This window comes from Crocuta crocuta, unplaced genomic scaffold (genome assembly GCF_008692635.1).
Source record: "Crocuta crocuta isolate KB4526 unplaced genomic scaffold, BGI_CrCroc_1.0 scaffold235, whole genome shotgun sequence".
NCBI lineage: Eukaryota > Metazoa > Chordata > Mammalia > Carnivora > Hyaenidae > Crocuta > Crocuta crocuta.
This window is the reverse complement of record NW_027531285.1, coordinates 4,657,897-4,680,941: the sequence shown is the minus strand read 5'-3', so window position 1 is coordinate 4,680,941 and position 23,045 is coordinate 4,657,897. Positions and strand designations below refer to the sequence as shown.

General features: G+C 34.6%; 1 protein-coding gene across 1 annotated transcript in view; it reads left to right on the top strand.

Moving 5' to 3' along the window:
* The window catches only part of MMP16 (matrix metallopeptidase 16), a 278,364-nt gene that overhangs the window by 143,449 nt on the left and 111,870 nt on the right, over positions 1-23,045 (top strand). The window contains exons 3-4 of the mRNA XM_077771266.1: positions 4,539-4,661; positions 17,986-18,290. Coding sequence (XP_077627392.1) covers positions 4,539-4,661; positions 17,986-18,290 — 428 coding nt within the window. The remainder of the gene's footprint in view (positions 1-4,538; positions 4,662-17,985; positions 18,291-23,045) is intronic.

Below are 23,045 nucleotides of genomic sequence, written 5' to 3'. Positions count from 1 at the left end.
TAACTGACTGAGCCACCCAAGTATCCCTTTAACTCCTTTCAAGAGCACTGATTTTAGATTTTTTTTTCCTTTTTAAGTTGAGTTAATTTAAATAAAGCCACTCATGATCTACCCAACTAACTTGAAAATGCTCTGGGTTCCAGACAATTAAGTCAATACTGAATATCAGTATTATATTTATGAAAACTGAGGTGGTAAAGTGCAAAATAACTTTCTTGTGGCTCTCCTTCTCCCCCAGTACCCATTCTCATATCTTTGCTTTGAAATGCTAATTTAAAATTTTTAGCAAATGAGTCAGTAATGGAGCACATGTGTGAGCTGTGTGTTGACACACAGAAAAATAAGTATGTTTTGGCAATGGCATGTTCACAAAAAAAAAACACTGCTTGAAAATAGCGTGCATGTGTGCATGCATACACTATACTCTCTTCAACCTATGTTTCTTTCTTGTGAAATAGTTGTTACCTTACACGAAACTATCAATTGATTCTACTTGTACATGTAGAGAGAGTTTTATACTCTCATATATTGATATTATGGGGTTTATCAATTTCATATATGAATGCAACTAACATTTGGTACATGATAACTAGAAAAAAATCCCAGTGCCAGACTCTATCTGAATAACAATATTATTAAAATGGTGCCAATTTTACCATTAGTATTAGACATTTAATACTTGGTGAGTACTGTTAAATGCTAATCAGTATTTTTATCCATGAAGAACTTTAAAAATGGTAGTAGAAAGAATCTGACTGCTTATGAGTGTAAAGAATAATTTAAAATTTGGACTCATGTAAAAATCCTGAAGACCAATCTAGCTGAAATACTATGTCTTATTCAGTGGCATGTGCTTCAATCTTATTTGGGGGATTTAACATATTTTAATACATAACCTGCCAACGTCTCTTTGCTAGAATATTTGGATACAAATATTGGTGAAGTTAACATTGAGTGTTCTCAATTCGACCAACCCTTATTAAGACTTCTTTGTGTTAAATTACAGATTGATATTAGATCATTCCTGTTCTTATGTTTATTTCTTACACTTAAGTCATCTACTTTATGATTTGGTGTTATATAAAAGTGTCTACACAATGTCCATGCAATAAGCATTTGTTCATGGCACAGACCTGGAAAGAGTTACAAAGTCTTCAAGCAACATGGATAGTAGGGGAGATCAGTGTGTGTAAAAAAAAACAATGCAGACTCAATCTATTTGCTTCATGTTCCTTATTGGAGACTTTACTGGGTGTTGGTCCCATACCTGGCTCTCTGCCCTGACTCCTGACTCAGGCAGGTAGAAAATAGAGACACAAATCAGAATACATAGTATAATCCATGCTGAACACATATGAGTTGAATAATGAAGGGTGTTTAGGATTCTCAGTGTGAAAAAAGAGAAAGTTATTCCAGACAGAGGTCACTACATAGAAATGTAGAAAGAGGTTTAGTTCTTAAGAAACCTGAATGGATCTTAGGAAGTAGGGGTTAGGGAATCCTCCATAAATAGGCCTGAATCAGATTCTTTCTATATAAGTATATAAGCATTTAATGCCCAGAACATGTAGAGAACACATCAGTGCTCTGGAAAGATTTATCATTAGGAGCAAGAAGGAAAGCATGAGAGAGAGAAGAAATTTTGGAAACAAAAGAGATTGCATCCTGATCCATTAGATATGAGGAGAGAGCAATGGTGGACATTACCTAGGTATCTAGCTTAGGCATTAGAAGCATGTTATGACTTTTGGCTGAAACAAGGCATCAGAAGAATTGGTACAAATCTGGGGTAAGAAAATTGTAATTTTTTTTATTACATGTAAAATTAAAAATAATGGCAGGATGTCTTGGCAGAGATGTGACAGCTCTTCACCCATTATATAATATTTTTTTAAATCGTGGATGTCCTTCCTATAGACTGTGAACTCAACAAGGGCCTTTACCTTGTTTACCTTTTTTGCCATACTTTTTCTTTATATCTCACAGCATGTTGTAAAAGCAAAAGCTGAAAAATATTATAAGATGAAAGAATAAGGATGGAATGAGTAAATAAATGAACTAGTAGTTGGAACACAAGAAAATTAATGAGCAAAAGCCTAAGAAATACATAAAGAATTCAGCAGAGATATCTTTCAGTACAGAAATTTAATACTCATCCATAAAAACCCTAGCCTTTGGAAAATGCAATGCTTCACTGAGAAAAATTTTACAAGATCCAACATATGCATGACTTAAAATGGAAATTTGTATCAGTAAGTTTAATTTTCTTTTCCATTTCTAACTTCATATTTTAATTTTATTGATTATTAAGTAATGTTAACAATATGTCCTCATTGACAATACATTTTCTCTTGATACTAGGTAATATCATTTTGTCAATTTTTATCCCACTATTCATTTCTTTTTTTTAATTTTTTTTAATGTTTTATTTATTTCTAGGAGAGAGAGAGACAGAGACAGAGAGAGACAGAGAGAGAGAGAGAGACAGAGTGAGCAGGGGAGAGTCAGAGAGAGAGGGAGTCACAGACTCTGAAACAGGCTTCAGGCTCTGAGCTGGCAATCAGCACAGAGCCCGACGCGGGGCTCAAACCCACGAACTGCGAGATCATGGCCTAAGCGAAAGTCAGACGCTTAACTGACTAAGCCACCCAGGCGCTCCTTCATTATTCATTTCAAAATTATTTCTCTTCCCAGCATGCAAACTTAAATATTTTTCTTAGCAAAATGTAAGGGTAGCCATTTCCTGCATTTAGTAAATTTATTCATGTTTAATAATTATATATTGTTTATTCTCTTAGTACTTTCAGTGAGATAAGTAAGCATAAATATCTGCCTTAGGAATATTATAATTTTTGCTGAGAATATAATTAATGAAATATCCACTTATCGTAATGAAAAGCCACTTATCATATTAAGCCCATTATTAATGCTTAATATTTGCAGGTTAAATCTATATCTATACCTTATAAAATGTAATAAAAATTAATAATTTTTATTAAAAATTACAGAATTCCCCTACCCACTTATTCATGGAATATCTTTTATGTTCCAGGGGTTGTACCAGGTACCAGTAGTTGTCCCTTGAGTGTTTTACAGTCTAGTGAAATATGTCTCAAATAAAGTGTTTAGGAATGCTCTAGAATATTATTTAAAAATAGGAGATCTCCATTCTCAACTCTACAGTTTGATACCGTATGGCCATATAGCCTCTTAGGAGTTTGAAGACTTTAATAATGGGAAAGAGAGATTTCTGAAGTAATTCCACAATGCATTTTAGACTAGGATGGAATTTGTGAAGTCTGATAGCTGTAATGTCTACATTATTACTAGGGACAGAATAAAAAAGGAGAAACTTTTTACAGTGCTTACAGGAAAAGTGTCATCTTTCTTAAAAAAGCATAAGTCATGCTTTCATTGTTGCATGAAGTCATTATTATGTTTATAAGAACTGATTAGTTGATTTATCCATGTGACATGTAAACTATTCTTTCATTTTCCCAAAATGGACATATTTAGATAGTCATCTCTACAGTCAATTATTTTCCATTTAAAGAGTATAGAAATTATAAAGAATTTGGTGAAATACAGCAAAAATTGATTCTTTTCTCATTTCTACTTGCTGAAGCATGTAGCACCGTGAAGATTCTGCATTCGCTTTGTAATTGTTAAATTAAATGTGCTAATGAAAGGTAAAGCCATTTTATGAGTCACTAAAGAAACACTACTCAAAATCATGAAAATCTTTCTTCTTAGATAAGAAGCAAGACTACATAGAAAACAAGACAATGGTAAAATCAGATTTTTGGGAAAGTTACACAACTGTATTTGTATGTGTTAAAAAATAATAAATCAAAAAGCATGTCACTTTCCTAAGATAATTATGTTAAACCTTATTTGTGTGATGTTAAACCTCATATCCAGAAAAAAAATTAATCATTGAATTTAGTTATTATTACTAATTTAAAGCAGATGGCTGTTGCTTAGAAATTGGGGTAATGAGCAAAGTAAAAAGAAGAAAAAATTGGAGAAAGGCAAATGTTATTTAAACAGTAAGCTTCTATATAAGCTAGAAGAGAGAATAGCATATACCTTCTTGAATCCTGAAATTTAAGGTTATTTAATAGATTTTAAAAACTGTTGAATGTTCACGTTGGAAGAGACCTGAGTGAAAATTTATTTTTTAAGGTCTCATTTTATGAATGAGATTAGGGATTAATGACTTGCCCAATGTCACAGATCTTGTTAAAAACAGATTCTAGTTAGAAGCTTAAGAGGACCTCAGTCTATAGTAAACTCAAAATGAATTAGAGAGACAAAAAATATCTAAGAGAGCTGAATTCAAACCTAACGATTCTTGATCATTCGGGGGAAAAGTATGCTTCCCACTTGGACTCAAAGTGCAGAAAAATTGACAATTTTCTTCTTTAGGTTTTCCCATTTTCGTTATCACTGTCATTGGCTAACTTCTCAATTGATTTCCTTTTGAAATGAATGATTAGGGTTTTTGGTAACTAACTGGGAAACCCTGCTTTTTGCAGCTGGATGAAGAAGCCTCGATGTGGCGTACCTGACCAGACAAGAGGTAGCTCCAAATTTAATATTCGTCGAAAGCGATATGCATTAACAGGACAGAAGTGGCAGCACAAACACATCACCTACAGGTATAAGAACTAATGATGAATTTCTGTTTTTCCATTTTTAAAACTCAACCACTTATTCTGACATTTTGTTTGACATCTTATGCACATTGACCATATGATAACATATAGGAATATGATGGTGACATAGGGAACTGAGACCTACAATTGAGAAGAGAATGAATTGACCATTTGGAGGCCTTGTAAACATTTCTTAAATACTTGGTCTCTTTAGTAAACTATACCTTCAAGCTTCTTGAAAGAGTACCAAATCCTGAGGGACTCTGAGATGAATATATTACATGTTGACATTCTTTAATAAGGATTCAGAATCTAAAAAGTAATCAAATAATAAAGTTTACAAATAATTGTCATTGAAACAAAATGTCTTTGAATGTAATAATTAACTTTTAGTATCAGGCCAAACATTTTACTTTCTATATTTTTGGGAACAATGTAAACAGATCATTGTTTCTTGTTTTGTCTTCAGTGAAGGATGCCAAAGGGATGCCAGGGTCTTCCATGCTGGAGTGACAATGGCTGTTAGTAGAGATGTTCCTATTTATTCATTAATTCATTGAACAACTATGTATTGGATCTCTTTTGGACAAAGACCAGTTCTAGGCTCTGTGGATATAGAAATAAATAAAACATGGGGACTCCATATGTTCTTTTGAAATTTGCAGCCCTGTGGATAAGTTGATCAATCTTATAAATATGATGTCTGTTATGAAAGGGAAGGAACAGGACTCAAGAGAAACTTATAAAAATGGGGTCATCTAACCCAGTCAAGAAAACCAGGAAAAGTCTTCCTCAAGAAATGGCCTTTCAGCTAACCCCCACAGGAAGAGAAAGAATTTGTTTGACTAAAGGGCAAGGAAAGGGAAGGACACTTCAGGGGGAGGGTAGGATGTCAGCAATTATATGAATAAAATAAAAAAATTTATAATTCTCATTCTTTGTATAAATAACCCTTCTTGTATACTTAAAGATAAAGTTTAAGCCTCAGTATATAGATTTTCTACCAAGAGAACTGGTTTGTGCCATTTGAACTTATTTTAGTTATTTTGAGAACACTTTTCAATGTTGTTTTATATTATTTTGCTAATCCTCTCAGATAGCATGCTCCTTGAATTTTGTGAAACTTATTTCAGTTATTTCTGCACATAAGAAAAATCAAGGAGGAAACAGTCTTAAGTCAAGCCCATGTAGTAAATGTGAAGTGTTAGAAGAATTCCTTAAGGGACGTCAACAACAGAAACACCTGCTACCTCTGTGTCTAACAACATTGCACAGCTACTTAAAGTCGTAAGGAAATAAAAGATACATGGATTTGTAAAGAAATAAAGCTATTATTAGTTACAGGTTATGTTACTTCCTATATAGAAAACACTGAATAACCCCTAGATCATTTTCAGGGCTACTGGTGGCTTAGTCAGTTAAGCTTGTGACTTTGTCTCAGGTCATGATCCTGTGGTCTGTGAGTTCGAGCCTCGCATTGGGCTCTGTGCTGACAGCTCAGAGCCTGGAGCATGTTTCAGATTCTGTGTCTTCCTATCTCTCTGCCCCTCTCCCACTCATGCTCTGTCTCTTTTGCTCTCAAAAATAAATAAAACATAAAAGAAATTTTTAAAAAAACCTAGATAATTTTCAGAAATAATAAAAGAGTATGATTAACTTAAAAATAATACATGTTATGTTTTAGACAAATTTTAGATTTGCAGAAATGTTGAGCAGAGAATATAAGTAGTTCCTATATACTGCACTTCCCACCACTGCCACCTATAAGCACTCAGAGTTTCCCCTTCTATTAAGATCTTGCATTAGTGGGATCTGTTTGTTACAACCGCTGCGCCACTGTAGCTATATTAATTCTAACTAAAGTGCACAGTTACAATAGGGTGCACTCTTTGTATTGTAGTTTTATGGGTTTTGACAAATGCATGATGTCAAGCAGCATTACAGTATCTTACCGAACAGTTTTACTGCTCTAAAATTATTATGTTATACTTAATCATCCCTCTTCTCCTCCATAACCCCCAGAAACTACTGATTGTTCTAATTTCTTTATAATTTTGCTTTTTCTGGAGTGTTGTATAGTTGGAGCCATACTATATATATATATAGCCATTACAGACTGCATTCTTGTACCTAGCAATGTGCATTTAAGGTTCATCCATGTTTTTTCATGGCTTAACTGCTCATTTCTTTCATTACTGAGTAATATTCTGTGTATGGATGGGCCACTCTGTGTTTACTCATTCACCTATTGAAGACTTGTTGGTTGCATCCAGTTTGGAGCAGTTAAGAATAAGGGTGGTATAAAAATTCATGGGCATGTCTCTGTGTGGGCAAAGATTTTCGATTCATTTGGATAAATACCCAGGAATATAATTGCTGATCATGTGGTAAAACCATAGTTAGCTTTGTAAGAAACTGCCAAACCACCCTTATCCTTGCATTACCCCCAGTAATAAATGAAAGCTCCTGTAGCTCTACAACCTCACCAGCATTTAGTGTTGTCGGTATTTTGGATTCTAACCATTCTAGTAGATGGGTAGTGGTATCTCACTGCTGTTTTAATTTGCAATTCCCTAACGATATGATACTGGTCATATTTTCATATGCTATCTGCCATCTGTACATCTTCTTTGGTGAGATATCTGTTTGGATCTTTTGACTAACTTTTAATTGAGTTACTGTTTTAAGAGTTCTTTTTTTTAAATTCTTTATATTTTTTGGATACAAGTCTTTTATCAGATATGTTTTCCAATATGTTCTCCTAGTCTGTGACTTATTTTCTCATTCTTTTTATAGTGTCTTTTGCAGAGCAGAAGTTTTAATTTTAATAAAGTCCAATTTACCAATTATTTTTTCTTTTATTGAGCTTTTGGTGTTGTATCAGAAACATCATTTCCAGGGGTGCATGGGTGGCTCAGTTGGTTAAACGTCTGACTTCTGCTCAGGTCATGATCTCGTGGTCTGTGAGTTCAAGCGCCACGTTGGGCTGTGCTGACAGATCAGAGCCTGGAGCCTGCTTCAGATTCTGTCCTGTGTCTCTGCCCCTCTCCCATTCACACTGTTTCTCTCTCTTTCTGATATGTAAATAAAAACTAAAAAATAAATAAGTAAATAAAACCATTTCCAAACCCAAGATCACTTAGTTTTTCTTCTATGTTATCTTCTAACAATTTAATAATTTTGCATTTTCAGTTAAGACTATGATCAATTTTGAGTTAGCTTTTATGAAAAGTATAAGGTCAGTGTGTAGATTCACTTTATGTGTATGTGGAGGTTCAGTTCCAGCACCGTTTGGTAGAAACACCATTTTTTCTTCATTGCCTTTGCCCTTTGCCAAGTTCAGTTGACTTAGATGTGTGGGCCAATTTCTAGGCTCTTTATTCTGTTTCACTGACCTTTCTTTTTATTTGTAAACAAATATCACACTGTCTTGATTACTGCAGTTTTACATTCAGTTTTGTGTCTTCGGGATCTCTTATTCTTCCATACAAAGTTTAGAATTAGTTTTCCAGTTCCTTCAAAAGAACTTGCTGGGATTTTGATTGTAATTGTGTTGAACTACAGATCAATTTGGGAGGAACTAATATCTCAACACCATCTTAATATTCATGAACATGAAACTCTCACCACTTATTAAGGCTTTGATTTCTTTAATCACAGTTTTACACTTAATAATCTTAGGCATAAACCTTTGTCCAGGTGGGAGGCTATAACAACATACCATAGACTGTGTGGATTATAAACAGCAGAAAATTACAGCTCACAGTTCTGGATACCAGAAGTCTGAGATCAAGGTGGCAGTGTGGTTGGGTGAGCCACAGACTTCATGTTGTATCTTCGTGTGGCAAAAGGGCTAAGATCTCTGTGGTGTATTGATGCCATTTATGAAGGCACCACCCTCATGACCTCTAAGTACCTACGCAAGGTCCCATCTACTATTACTATCATTTTTGGGAGTTAGGATTTTAATATGTGAATTTTAGGGGGATATAAATATTCAGATATAGTCACATATTTTAATAGATTTATTCCTAAATACTCCTTTAATTTTTGGTAGTGTTTATGCTATTGTGTTTTTTATATCCAAATTCCAAATGTTTGTAACTGATATATAATATAGGAAAACAATTGACTTTTGTATATTAACTTTATATCCTATGATTTTGCTACAGTCACTCATTAGTCCAGGGTTACTTTGTTAATTCTTTGATATTTTCTAAGGAGAATCATGTCACCTGAAAAAAAATAAGAGTTGTATTTTTTTCCTTCCCAATCTGCGTATCTTTTATTTTATTTTCTTGTCTTATAACAGAGAGCTGTCAATCAAATGTTGAAAAGGTGTGCTGAAGGCAAACATGATTGCCTTTTCCCCAGTCTTTAGGAGAAAAGCATCTAATTCCTCATCATTAAGTATGATGTTAGCTGTAAGCTTTCTTCTAGTTGTTTATCAAATTGAAGAAGTTCCCTCTATTCCTACTTTGCTGAAAGTTTTTATTATGAAAGAGGGTTGGATTTTATGAGTGCTTTTCTGTACTTTTTCTGTACCTATTGACATGATTTTTCTTCTTTAACCTTTTAATGTGAAAGATTACATTAAGCGATTTTCAGTTGAACCAGCCTCTCATGCCTATGGTGTAAATCCCACTTTGTCATAGTGAATAATTCTTCTTATACATTGTTGGATTTGATTTGCTAATTTTTTGTTGAGGATTTTTACATATATGTTCCTGAGTAACATTGATATGTTGTTTTTCTTCCTTGTAAAGTCTTTATCTGGGTTAGGGAGTAGAGTAATGCTAGCCTCATGGAATGGGTTAGAAAGTGTTCCTCTACTTCAGTTTTCTGGGAGAGATTTGATATGACTTCTAACTGAAATGTTTAGTAGACTCAATACAACAATTTGGGCCTGGTTCTTTTTTTTCCCTTGCTTTTAAGGTTATTAATTTCTTTTTATCAAATCTGCTTAATAGATGTAGTCCTGTTCAGATTATCTATTTCTCTTTGTGTAAGTTTTTACGGATTGTGTCTTTCAAAGGAGTTGGTCCATTAAATCTGTGTTAGTCTGCTCAGGCTGCTGTCACAAAATATCACAGCCTGGGTAGTTTAAGCAACAGAAATTTAATTTCCCCAGTTCTAGAGGCTAGAAGTCCAAGATTAACATGCTGTCGGGGTTAGTTTTTGTTGAAGTTTCTCTTTCTGGCTTGCAGACAGACACCTTCTCTTTGTGTCCTCCACTTATCTTTCCTGTGCATGTGTGGAGAGACAACGAGATTTCTGCTGTATTTTCTTTTCTGGTAAGGAGGCCAGTCAAACCAAATGAGGACCCCATCTTGTGACTTCATTTAACCTTAATTACCTCTCTGAAGGCCCTATCTCTAAATATAATTGGGGGTTGTGGCTTCAATTTATTTATGTCAGAGAAGACCTTGTAGGTCATTGGGGAAAGAATGAGCTATTTTACTTCGTAAGTTCTGCTGTAATATTTGGTTATCCAGATGGAAAACAATGAAATTAGATTCTTACCCCAGACCATATAAAATTAGTAAATATTAATTGGATTAATTTGCACAATCAACTTTAGAACTATAAAACACACAGCTCTGCCTGTTGATACCTATTGTTTTCATTCCAGGTAGTGTCCTTTTTCTAGCCTGATTTCCAAACTTAACAGTGTACCCTGTTTACTGGCTTTGCATACTTAGGTGCTGACTTACACCATTCATTTAAGAAAGAAAGAAACTTTTAAGAGCCATCATGTTAAGAACTAATCATAATTCCATTTATGCTTTGTCCCTATACTGACAATTGTGTCAGCCAGTTTTGAAAATTCAAATAATTAGGTGTCTATCCCTATAAACTTCCAGGTTATTGATAAGCACATCATGTGATTAAGAGTTCAGTTTTAGAGTAAGAAAGATCTGGATTTGAATCCTTGCTCTGATATTTGCTACTTATAAGACCAGGATACTTTATCTTCTAAGTCTCATTCTCCCTGTGTGCAAAGGAGCATTGTAACACTATCTACCTCATAAAACTTAGGAGATAATTAAGTCAGATCATGGTGGGGAGAACCCCCCTCCAAAACAAACAACAACAAAAGAAAACCCAATTCAGCACTGTGCTTGAAACATAATGCTTAGTAAATGCCAACTATCATCTTAACTTTATTTAAAAAGTTTATTTATTTATTTTGATGGAGAGAGAGCGCATGCACATGAGTGAGGAAGGGAGAGGCAGAGAGACAAGGGAGAGAGAGAGAATCCCAAGCAGGCTCCATGCTGTCAGCACAGAGCCCTACACAGAGCTCAAACTCACAAACAGTGAGATAATTACTTAAGCCAAAATTCAAGAGTCAAGTCGCTCTACTGACTGAGCCAACCAGGTACCCCATCTTAACTTGTTTTATTTACCAGATTACAGAAATCGTTGAGAGCATTTTAATAGAATTATAGAAAATTAAGTGTGAGAGCTAAGGATATTAAATTTTTTTTACAAATAGTTTATTGTCAAATTAGTTTCCACATAACACCAGTGCTCATCCCCACAAGTGTCCTCCTCCATGCCCATCCCCCCCTCCCCCCACATCCATCAGTCCTCAGTTTTTGTCAGCATTCAAGAGTCTCTCATGGTTTGCCTCTCTCCCTTTCCCCCCCCATTCCCCCCCCTTCTTCTCTCCCTTGTTCCTCCGTTAAGTTCCTCCTAATCCTCCTATACGTGCAAACATATGGTATTTGTCCTTCTCTGCCTGACTTATTTCGCTCAGCATAACCCCCTCAAGGTCCATCCATGTTGCTACACATGGCCAGATTTCATTGTTTCTCATTGCCATGTAGTATTCCATGGTATAGATAAACCACATCTTCTTGATAATGATATTAAATTTTAAAGTTAGTATATGTAAGGTGTTAAGAAGTTGCCTTGTGTAAAGTAAATACTGCATAAACATTTACTACTACTTTTGTTATTATATTTAGAAATATAAATACAAAATATTCCATTTAGGGTAAAAAAATACTCTTTACAAGGATAGCTGAAAAGTGCCATTACAGAATGCAGCCAGCAGTTGGAGTGGGGGTAGTTGAACTAGGTTTTATTTGATGGCAAACTTGTTATGAGCCAATAGCATTGTATGACTCAAGAAGAACTGAAAGGAACAGATTAGATTGATAGAAAGCAAAGTGTACAAAGCAGTGATGGTGCCAATTTTTCTCTTTGCTTTGCTGGCCAAGCTCTACCTGATATATCCTTTTTCTCTTTGGGCTACCACATTTCCAGCTGCTTCTTGGCAAATTAAAGTACACCTCTAAAAAAGAAATCAAAATGCTAAGAGATCTTGAAAACAGGCTGCATGAGAAAGAGCTCAATATTAGAACCAAGGATTCTCAACATGATGGAAAAAATACTTAAGGGAGAAAATTCCAGTTATTTTCAAATACTTTAAGGCTTTCATAAGAACCTAATATTTTGAAATGCTGGAAAATTAAATCATTCATCCTAAGCCTTCATCATCAGAAGGATATAAACCAAACAATTTATTCACTTGTCAGGGAAATTAGAGACCATTTATGGAATGGTTGGAAAGTTAAAAATCCCCTCCCATCTTTAAAATGTGGAATTGAAAAGAGTCTTCTATAATCACTCCATTTAAAGGGAATGTCTAGGCTCCCTTCCACTTTAATAACATCAGTGCATGATACCTAGAAATGAGAACTTCTGAGGTCGTACCAGAAGATCACATAAATATTCTTAGGGGTCTGTGGAACTCTGGCTGATACATAATTTACATGCTGGTAATAATTGTTATATAACTACTGGTGGCCATTCATGTCTTACTTGCCTCTTTATGATCAATTTTCTTTTGGCACATTTTGCTTCTTGGGTAATTAAGGGTTGTTCATTCAATAAATGGTTATGGAACAGTGTTATGTTACAGCACTGGCAGTCGATGAGTTAAGCATGAAACACATAGTTGAATGGGGGAGACAGGTAGTTAAGCGAATAATCACAAAATAGTATATCGTATGTGACTTCAAGACCTTACAGGAACTTTATTACATCAGAAACCATATCCATGTTATGGTCCCCAGAACCTAGAGTGTCTGCTGTGTATTATGCCCTCATTACATGGATGTTGATTAATTAATGAATTGTTTGTTTTATTCAAAACAATAATAAGAATTTAATGAATAACTTCATTTTTATCAATAGCTTTAGTTCCCAAGTTTATTAAATATGGTATAAAATAAGCCTAGCCTAAATTCTTTTTCATTATAAAATCTAAACTTCAAAATAATATTTTATGTAGTAAGTGTCCCAGGAGTAGGTACTTAAACTGCCAGAGGCATCTGTTTTTTAAATTGTGTTATATTAATATGGAGTCATAATAATTAATGTGATACTGCTCTGTTATATTATGTTATATTAATTAAGATTGATTTTCCTTGTAATGTCACCTTTAGTTAACCTTGATTTTAAATGAATGTTTTTGTGACTCCTGAGGATACACACTAGAAGTTATTGTTTTACTTTAATAATATATGCAGAGAAAAGAAACCTAGAAGTTGCTGAGGAATAATCCTCCCCAGAAACACATCTCATTATTCTCTTTAAAGTCAATGAGGTCACTGAAATTGATGATCCTGTTGACTTCGTAGAGAATTCAGGTTGTGTGTCTAGAGGATACATGACAGGCTATGTAACAGATGCTATTTAAATAAAATCCAAAGCCATATGTACTTTAGTCTGCCTTATCTGGAAAACTAGCATCTTGGGAAATGGCAAAATACTTAATGTAAGCTGTTCTAGAGGGAGGGACTCCATATTCAATCTCTATTCTCTGACCATTCATTCTACCGTAAAAAAACAAGTGAAGCTGCATCAAGATACAAACGTTATGTGAATGAAAGTAAATTAGCCTATGTAATTCTCTCTTGATAGAATATCATAATACATTCTGGATATGGATCTGACATAATTTAATTATGTAGTTGATTATTTTTACTCTATTGTTCTCTTAGCAATTGTCTACTTTCCAAGTTACAATAGATTCCATTTAGTTGCTAATCATTGTTCATAAAATGTTAGTATGCTTTTCTGAACAACTAATTTTTGTCTGTTTAATTGACTAAAGGGTATTTAGCTTTGTCCATACAAAAATAATTTTGACATTAAGTATATACATAGCTCTGTATCTTAACTAGACGCTGAAGTATTCAGTTTTTTTATTTCTTTCAAAATTAGAGATAAAACATTACTTTAACTTTGAAAACGATTTATCACTCTCAAAATTTAAAGGAGAAATAATTATTAATATATAGGGTTGTTATTAAATAAGTCGGTATGGATCCAGTGATGTTCACACTAAAGAATCCTGATTTTACATGGTAATCTTAGGCACTGGGTGATATTTACCATGTCATTCGAGTAACTAATTATAGAGTTTACTTCAGGGGCGCCTGGGTGACTTAGTAGGTTGGGCATCTTACTTAGGCTCAGGTCATGAACTCTCGGTTCATGGGTTCAGGCCCCGTGTCTGACTCTGTGCTGACAGCTCAGAGACTGGAGCCTGCTTTGAATTCTCGGTGTCCCTCTCTCTCTGCCCGTCCCCCACTCATGCTCTGACTCTCTCTCTGTCTCTGTCTCTGTCTCTGTCTCTCTCTCTCTCTCTTTCTCTCTCTCAAAAATAAATAAGCATTAAAAAAATTTTTGAGTTTACTTCATTTGAAAGGACAAAAACTTTTGCAAGGGCCTTGCTTCACATTTCCTATAATATCTATTCAAATGAACAAACATTTGATATTTTTACATTTTACATGTATCTATTTTATAGAACTAATGAAGCAAAATAATTCATACAGTGTCGTCAATAAAGAAAACACTCTCTCTTTCTCTCTCTCTGTTTTGGTCTCTCTCTCTCTTTCAAAATAAATAAACATTTAAAGAGACCAAAAAGAAGTATGTTCACTATAACTACTCTATTTACAGAAAAGCAAATAAAAACATTTAAAAATTAAATTAGCTTTATTAAGTTTTTCAAACGTAACCTTCATTTTATAGCATTTTTTTGTTTTGCAAATATATACTTTAATAATTTTGTGCATCAGGCATTAGAACTACTAAGAATGACAATCTTCTTATTGTTGATATCATATATCTCTATGCTCATTATTATTTCAGTTATTAGTAAATACAAACTACATCTCATTGGCATAAAAATTCCAAAATTGGTTTTTGTCTGTACTTTGTTTAGAACTCTCACTTTTAAGTGCACTCATGTGTCTTGTATTTGTTAATGGCATCACAGATATTGTGGTTCAGTATATTTTGGATGCTAATGAGGGCATAGCTTTGAAAAGCACTGTGATGTGTTTACAATCCAAATGATGCTCCACATTCGTTATTATGTCATCATTTTTCTCAGAACCACTATGTACTTATATACATATCATACTCATGATTTTTTTTCTTTTTTAAAACAAAATAATTTCTTCATTACACACTGAAGCAAACACCAATTCCTGTTAACAATACTCTCAGAACCTACACTGAAACAGTGTAATTCTTCCTATCTCCATGACTACCACTCTAGTATGATGCTCTGCCTTCTCTTGCTTGAACTTCTGAAATGGTGCCTTGCTTCCATTCTTGTCTCCTTACCCATTTTTCATCAGACACAGTCATCTTTGTAAACTAGAATAATACCAGGATACTTCTCTGCTTCTCTTTTCACAGAATATAACTCACTTCCTGACAGTTTTCTTTCATCTCATACTACTGTCCTGAGTGTTCATTTTACACCAATTCACAGGGCACTCCCGTTCTTTGAACTGGCCAAGTGTGCGTGGACTGCTCGCTGTTCCTTGTGGCTGGAAACTAGTGCTTGTGAAGCATGTGTGGCCCTCCTTTGGTCATTGAATTCCCATTTATCATCTACTAACTTCTACCCTCACCTCACCTACTCAGCCTTCACTTGCTACCATCTGTGATTATCTTTTTGATATTGTGGGTTTTTTGTTTGTTTGTTTACCTCTTACCACTGAAGCAGAGTCTTCTTCAAAGCTGTATCTCTGGCACCTAGAACAGTAGCCATTCGTGTAGTATGTTCTTTCGAATAATGTGTCATAAAAATGCTTCCCCACTAATGAGGCTCTTCTGAGACCCTGCTGAGTGGGAATACAATAGAAGACTACTAGGAAAATTAATTTAGATAAAATTCAAAGTTACAACATTAATCTGAATGTTCTTCAGCCATCAAGCAGGAACTTTAGAGACTAACAAGCTGGACAGAAGCAGCACCAGATGTCTTAATCTAGAAATTTACCCTTTCTCAAAATGGAGTTCAGAGCATCACACTGAAGGGACATAAAGTTAAAACAAACAAGTAAGACAACCACAGAATACTGTCTAACATTCTCCCTGAACAGGCTTGAATTATTTTAGAATTATTTCACTCTATCCATCCTGTGGCTCAGCTCAGAAAATATGGTGTCTTCCTTGACACCTCCTTTTCTCTCACAGCCTGTGTCTGGCCTTCAGTGTGTCTTGGAGTGTGCATCTTCAAAATCTGTTCAAAATCGGTGTACTCCTCGGTATCTCCACTGGTCAGCTCCTGGCCTCCACCGCCATCTCTCACCTAAAGTTTTGCAAGAGTTTCCATGGCTCTCCCTGCTTCATCTCTTGCTCTGCTTCAATATATTTTTGACACAATGCTGAATCATTTACTTAAAAAGTGTAAGTCAAGTGTTACTTAGCTCATGATGCTCTAGTTCGTCCCCCTTCACTTGGAGCAAACTAACCTCCTTACAGTGACCAAAATCTTTGATTTTCTGCCACCCTTCTGGCCTCATCTCCAGCAGTGGCCACACACCATTCTTGGTATTTGCCAAGCCTGTCTCCAACTTCAAGGCCTTTCACTTGTCATTCTCCTGCCTGGAACGCTCCCTGCCCCCACTCCATTTCCACCTGGTTTGCTTCCTCAATTTTTTTTTTTTTTTTTTTTTTTGTTATACAGTGAAATTTGCCATCAAATAGTCAATGTAAATATGTATTAGAAAACACTGGAAACCTTGTTTTAGATGTGAGGTCTAGCTTAGAATAGAAGACAATGCATTCTTGAGCAGAATATTTAAGTTGAAAAGCCAACTCTAACATTCTAAATTTTCTCTAATGTTTTCTAAATCATAGCTTCCTTCTCTGTAAAATAGGTATAAACACCCATCTCTTTGGGTTGCTTAGAGCATTAAATAAGATACTGGGAAATGCTTGCCTGGTTCAGAGTAAATAAACACTCAGTTAATACCATTATTATTATTTCAGTGTGATACCTGCCTCACATTTGTAATTATTGAGACATACCCACAAGCGAGCTAAAAATATAATCTGTATATTATTTTTCCACTGGAAAGCATGTCTTAATTTTTTGTATGCTGCTAAATAGCCTTAAAATAGAAAAAAAAATAACTATGAGTACTATATATGTATGATATATAATAGAGACACCATAATTTTACTACTTCTACTACTACATCATTGCGAATGTTTAGCCTTCAGCTCTCTTTTATTACTGCATTGCACTAAACACTAACCTACATATTATATTCTCTTTTATGTATTAAGATTTTTTTCACTTAAATATATGGACTCATGGATGCAAGATTGTTGATGGAAGTATCCATTTGTTATTAGACTCAAGAAAAATAAACAAAATAATGTCCAAGTTACTTCTTTAAATTATATAATTGTTAAATATTTGTACTAAAAAGCTATTCACTCACATTGCCTTTTATAACTAGAAAGAATTAAGCATACCATAAGAAAGCAATAGAACATAAGAAACTGTAATTAAACCCTTTCTTTAAAAACTAGGGAATAACTTTGTGTTTGCTGAATTGGTGTTTATAGATAAAGAATAACATAAGGACATTGTTCGGAAGCAACATGTGTGCACACCATAATGTGCCCCTAAAAGTAATGATAGCAAGAAAGAAATTGAATTTTTAATTTCAGTTTGCACCTGTTTGGTCATTTGGCAAAGCTGCCTTTGTTGCTCAGGAGGCGAAGTGACGGACTTATCTAAGTACTCCCCCGTTAACATTCTGCAGAGAAGAACTTCTCACTTGTCGCCGTGGTGGATGAATACTGTATTACTGAGAATTAAATGACCCCCGTGTGGTGAAATCTAGCTATAAAGACAGGAGACATTAATTAATTTATTTCTTATTTAATATAAGACTGTTTCTTATATTATTTTACTCAACTGAATAGATCTGTAATAAGTTGAACTATATATAAAAAAGCCATACTAATTATTCTCTTCTCTAAATTTCAGTATAAAGAACGTCACTCCAAAAGTAGGAGACCCTGAAACCCGGAAAGCTATTCGCCGTGCCTTTGATGTGTGGCAGAATGTGACTCCTCTGACATTTGAAGAAGTTCCTTACAGTGAATTAGAAAATGGCAAACGCGATGTGGATATAACCATCATTTTCGCATCTGGTTTTCATGGAGACAGTTCTCCCTTCGATGGAGAGGGAGGGTTTTTGGCACATGCTTACTTCCCTGGACCAGGAATTGGGGGAGATACTCATTTTGACTCAGATGAGCCATGGACTCTAGGAAATCCTAATCATGATGGTAAGTGCATTGCTTTTTTTATTGCAAATAGTTCTCTTTTTATTTTTGTTTTTGAAATGCCCAAGTGATTGGTTGGCAGACTTTTTAAAATATTTATTTATTTTGAGAGAGAGTGCAAGCGGGGGGAGAGTTGAAGAGAGAAGAGAGAGAGAGAGAATCCCAAGCAGGCTGTGCACTGTCGACACAGAGCCTGTCACCAGGCATGACCTCAGGAATGTGAGATAATGACCTGAGCCAAAATTGAGAGTAGGTAGCTTAACCAACTGAGCCACCCAGGTGCCCAATTTAACAAATTTTTAAGGTGTCGATTCTAAATTTACTTTTAAAAATATAAAACACTATGTGAGGCTTTTTAATAACATTTTAGAACAAGAATTTGTATGGGTCATTAGACAATACTAGTTTTTCATGTGGTCTGTTGCTTGGAGATTAGAACTTTACACTGTGTTCTGTAAATAAACTGAATTTTGTGTTCTCTAAAATGTCACTGAAAAGCTTAAGGAAATTCTGCTATTTTTTCTACACTTTATTCCACTGTTTCCACTTGAAACTCAACCTAATTGGCATTTGTGGCATAGCTTTTGACATCTTTTCTATTTTCTTTCCTGTTTCACCTTTTGAGTTTGTAAAATGTTGCTCCTTTTCTTTCATCTTTATTTCCTTACATGGTCTCCCAATATGATATAAGAAAATAATTTATTATTTTCATATTATGTCTTTATTTTTTATCAAAACCACTTTTTGCAAATCTATTCCAACAAGTCTATCAGTTTTCTAATTTTTATAATTATTCGGATAAGCAAAAATAAATTGAAAATAACTTGATAACTAAAAGAAAAGCTACTTCATATAAGAAGTATGTGTTTCTTCCTTGACACACTCCATACTTTAATTTTATGTTTAAAAAATATTCACATAATTATAGAATCCTAGAGTTACGAGATTCATAAGCAGCCATCTCTTGGAATTCTTTTAATCAAAACTTAAATATTTGTCTTTCTCACAGTAGTAGAATGCTGTTGAAAATACAGCACACAGGGGCACCTGGGTGGCTCAGTTGGTTGAGCACTGACTTGGGCTTAGTTCATGATCTCATGGTTTGTGAGTTTAAGCCCCACATCGGGCTCTGTGCTGACAGCTCAGAGCCTGGAGCCTACTTTGGGTTCTGTGTCTCCCTTTCTCTCTCTGCCCCTCTCCTGTTCATGCTCACACTCACACTCACTCTGTTTCTCTCTCTCTCTCAAAATAAAATTAAAAACATAAAAAATGTAAAAAAGATACAGCATGCCTTGTTTTAGTGGCAACTAATCAGCTAATAAAACTCTGAATTCCTCCTTGATGAGTTAAGCCCAGCCATCAAATTAAACTTTGTTAGTTCACCAGAAAGTTTAGTTAGCTGAATTAGTATAATAGCCTTGCATCATGAGAACCTGCAGGATTCAAACATATTATGCATAGCATGAATTAAGGTGAGTTAATATAAAATAACATCAATTTTCACAGAAAGAAAATATAATAACCGTTCCTGTTTTCCAAAAGAAAATAAAATATTTAGTATTACACAAAATGACCTTTGACATTGTTATTAATAGGTATATTGACTATATTAAATTATTACTTCATTTTTAAGAACTGATTTGGAGATGAATGGCTAGTTTGTTGTGAGATTTCACTATATAGAAGTAGAATGAGCAGACCTGCATCCAATTCCTGGCTAACTGATCACTGGCTCAAGAAGCTTCTAACATTGCTATATGCCTATTTTCACTCTGTATGTTGTATTTCAGGGCTGAGATATTGCAAGTAGAGGTGCTTTCTTTTCATGCATGTTTAGTCTATACCTGAGCACCCAATAATAAAATATCGGTAATGTGATAGTAGGCCCACCCTGGTTTGATACATAAATCATTTAAAATTAAATATCTTTATCTTATTTTTATCAAAATTACACAGGCATTCTAATGAAGTAGTTCAGGCATCATCCAGTCAATTGTTAATATACATGCTTGTACTCCAAATGATTGAGAATAGCACATATAATGGTAGAATTTTGCTGATGGAGACAAAACTACATTTACTTCCAGAGAAAGACTTCTAAAATTCTAAACAGAGAAAATTATATTTTATTCCAATAATTATAATTCCAACGTCATATTTTATTCTAATAATAGATATAATTGTTAAGGCTACTTTGAATCTAGCTAGCTTTGAAGTCATGTTAATTTGGGGGATGGTGCCTATCAAATGGCCTATTTTTCTCTTAAAATATTGAAATCCTCAAGAAAACTACACAGAGTTTTTAAATGTCTCCTCTATTAGCTGGAATTTTTTAGGCATCAACAAATACTTTTTGAAAAGAAGCAAAAAGCCAAAATCCTAGAAGATTCCATACAAGGTAGATGGAAATAGAGCAATAAAGCTAAGCAAAATAAGTAAGACAACAACCTTTTTGACCTTGTATGCAGCAACTTCTCACTTGACATGTCTCTGGAGACAAGGGAAACAAACGCAAAAAATGAACTATGGGGACCTCATCAAGATAAAAAAAAAAAACCTTCTGTATAGCAAATGAAAAAATCAAGAAGACTAAAAGGCAACAAACAGAATGGGAGAAATATTTGCAAATGACATATCTGATAAAGGGTTAGTATCCAAAATCTATGAAGAACTTATCAAACTCAACACCCAAACAAATAATCTAGTGAAGAAAAGACAAAAGGAGTGAATAGACATCTTTCCAAAGAACACATCCAGATGGCTAACAGACACATGAAACAATGCTCATCACTCATCATCAGGGAAATACAAATCAAAACCACAATAAGATACCACCTCATACCTGTCAGAATGGCTAAAACAACAGATATTGGTGAGGATGCAGAGAAAGGAGAAATCTTTTGCACTGCTGGTGGGAATGCAAACTGGTACAGCCACTCTGGAAAACAGTATGGAGGTTCCTCAAAAAATTAGAAAAAGAACTACCTTACAACCCAGCAATTGCACTACTAGGTATTCATCCAAAGGATACAGGAGTGCTGATTCAAAGGGGCACATGCACTCCAATGTTTATAGCAGCACTATCAACAATAGCTAAATTATGGAAAGAGACCAAATGTCCCTCAACAGGTGAATAGGTGGTATATGCATACAATAGAAAATTACTTGGCGATCAAAAAAGAATGAAATCTTCCCATTTGCAACAACATGGATGGAACTCGAGTGTATGATGCTAAGAAAAATAAGTCAGAGAAAGACAAATATATGATTTCACTCATGTGGAATTGAAGAAACAAAACAGATGAACATAGGGGAAGGGAAGCAAAAATAAGATAAAAACAGAGAAGGAGATGAACCGTAAGAGACTCTTAAATACAGAGAAAAAACTGAGAGTTACTGGTGGGCTGTTGGGTAGGGAGATGGGTTAAGTGGATCATGGGCGTTAAGGAGGCACACATTGGGGTGAGCACTGAGTGCTATATGTAAGTGATGAATCACTAAATTCTATTCTTTTTTTAATGTTTTTTATTTATTTCTGAGAGAGAGAGAGAGACAGGGGAGGGTCAGAGAGAGAGGGAGGGAGATACAGAATCTGAAGTAGGCTCCAGGTTCTGAGCTAGCGGTCAGCACAGAGCCTGACGCGGGGCTCGAACCCATGAGCCGTGAGATCATGACCTGAGCTGAAGTTGGAATTTAACCGATGGAGCTACCCAGTCACCCCACTAAATTCAATTCTTGAAATCATTATCACACTATATATTAACTAACTGGGATTTAAATAAAAAATACATTAAAAATAATAATAAAAAAGAAAATAAGCAAAAAGCTTTTAAGAAAACATCTATAGGGACATTTGAGATGACATAGGAAATGGGAATGTTTACTCTGATTTAAATGTGATCTTTGTTATGATGCTTCTGTGTTTTGCATGACATAGAGATTTTCCAAGGAATGTATATGTGGAAAAGAATTGAAATAGAACATAGGAGCTAATACATCGGAGTCTATAAACATCAATAGACTTTTGACTCAGATTATATCTTCTTGTCCTTATGACTCGGATTGATTGCCTCTTAATTTATATTGCAGAAGTATAATAATTTTTGTACATAAATATACTTTTAAAATGATTATTTAATATTCAATGTTTCATTCGGAAGAAAAGATTTCTTTACTGGTCAAATAAACATTATTTTTCTTTTGAGTGAATTTAAAGAAAATGACTACAAAATAACAATGTTTCAAAATTGTAGGGGATTAGGGAGAAGTTAACTGCCTGTTTAAGATGTAATACCATACAGATTTACTGCTTAATTGAAATTCAGACTTTTAACCAGCAACAGCAGGACAGTTGGGTAGTGTCATGCTCAAGTATTGATCATTTATCAAAAGAACAGCCTCTAGCTTTGCTGTGGAACTGGTGAATGTGGGGAGAATTAATGCATGTGTACGTCCTAGATCCTAGCCGTCTGTAAGATTATCCTTTTGTATCAAATATATACAAGGCACAATTCTGACATCTTCATTGATAAACTTTTTCTTTTCTTTACTCTAGCCCTCAAATGCCCCCAAGCTTACTTAACTGAAAAATTGTCTTTCTTTCCTATTCACAGTTCTTAAGCACCTAGAAAACAGAGCAGCTTGGTAATTTAGCAAAAATGCAAATGAAAGAGCCTCTTGATAAGTACCCAGCTCATTTTCCTCAGCATATTGCTCAGCTAATGAAGGCAATTTGAATTCCGTCTATCTCAAAAGAGA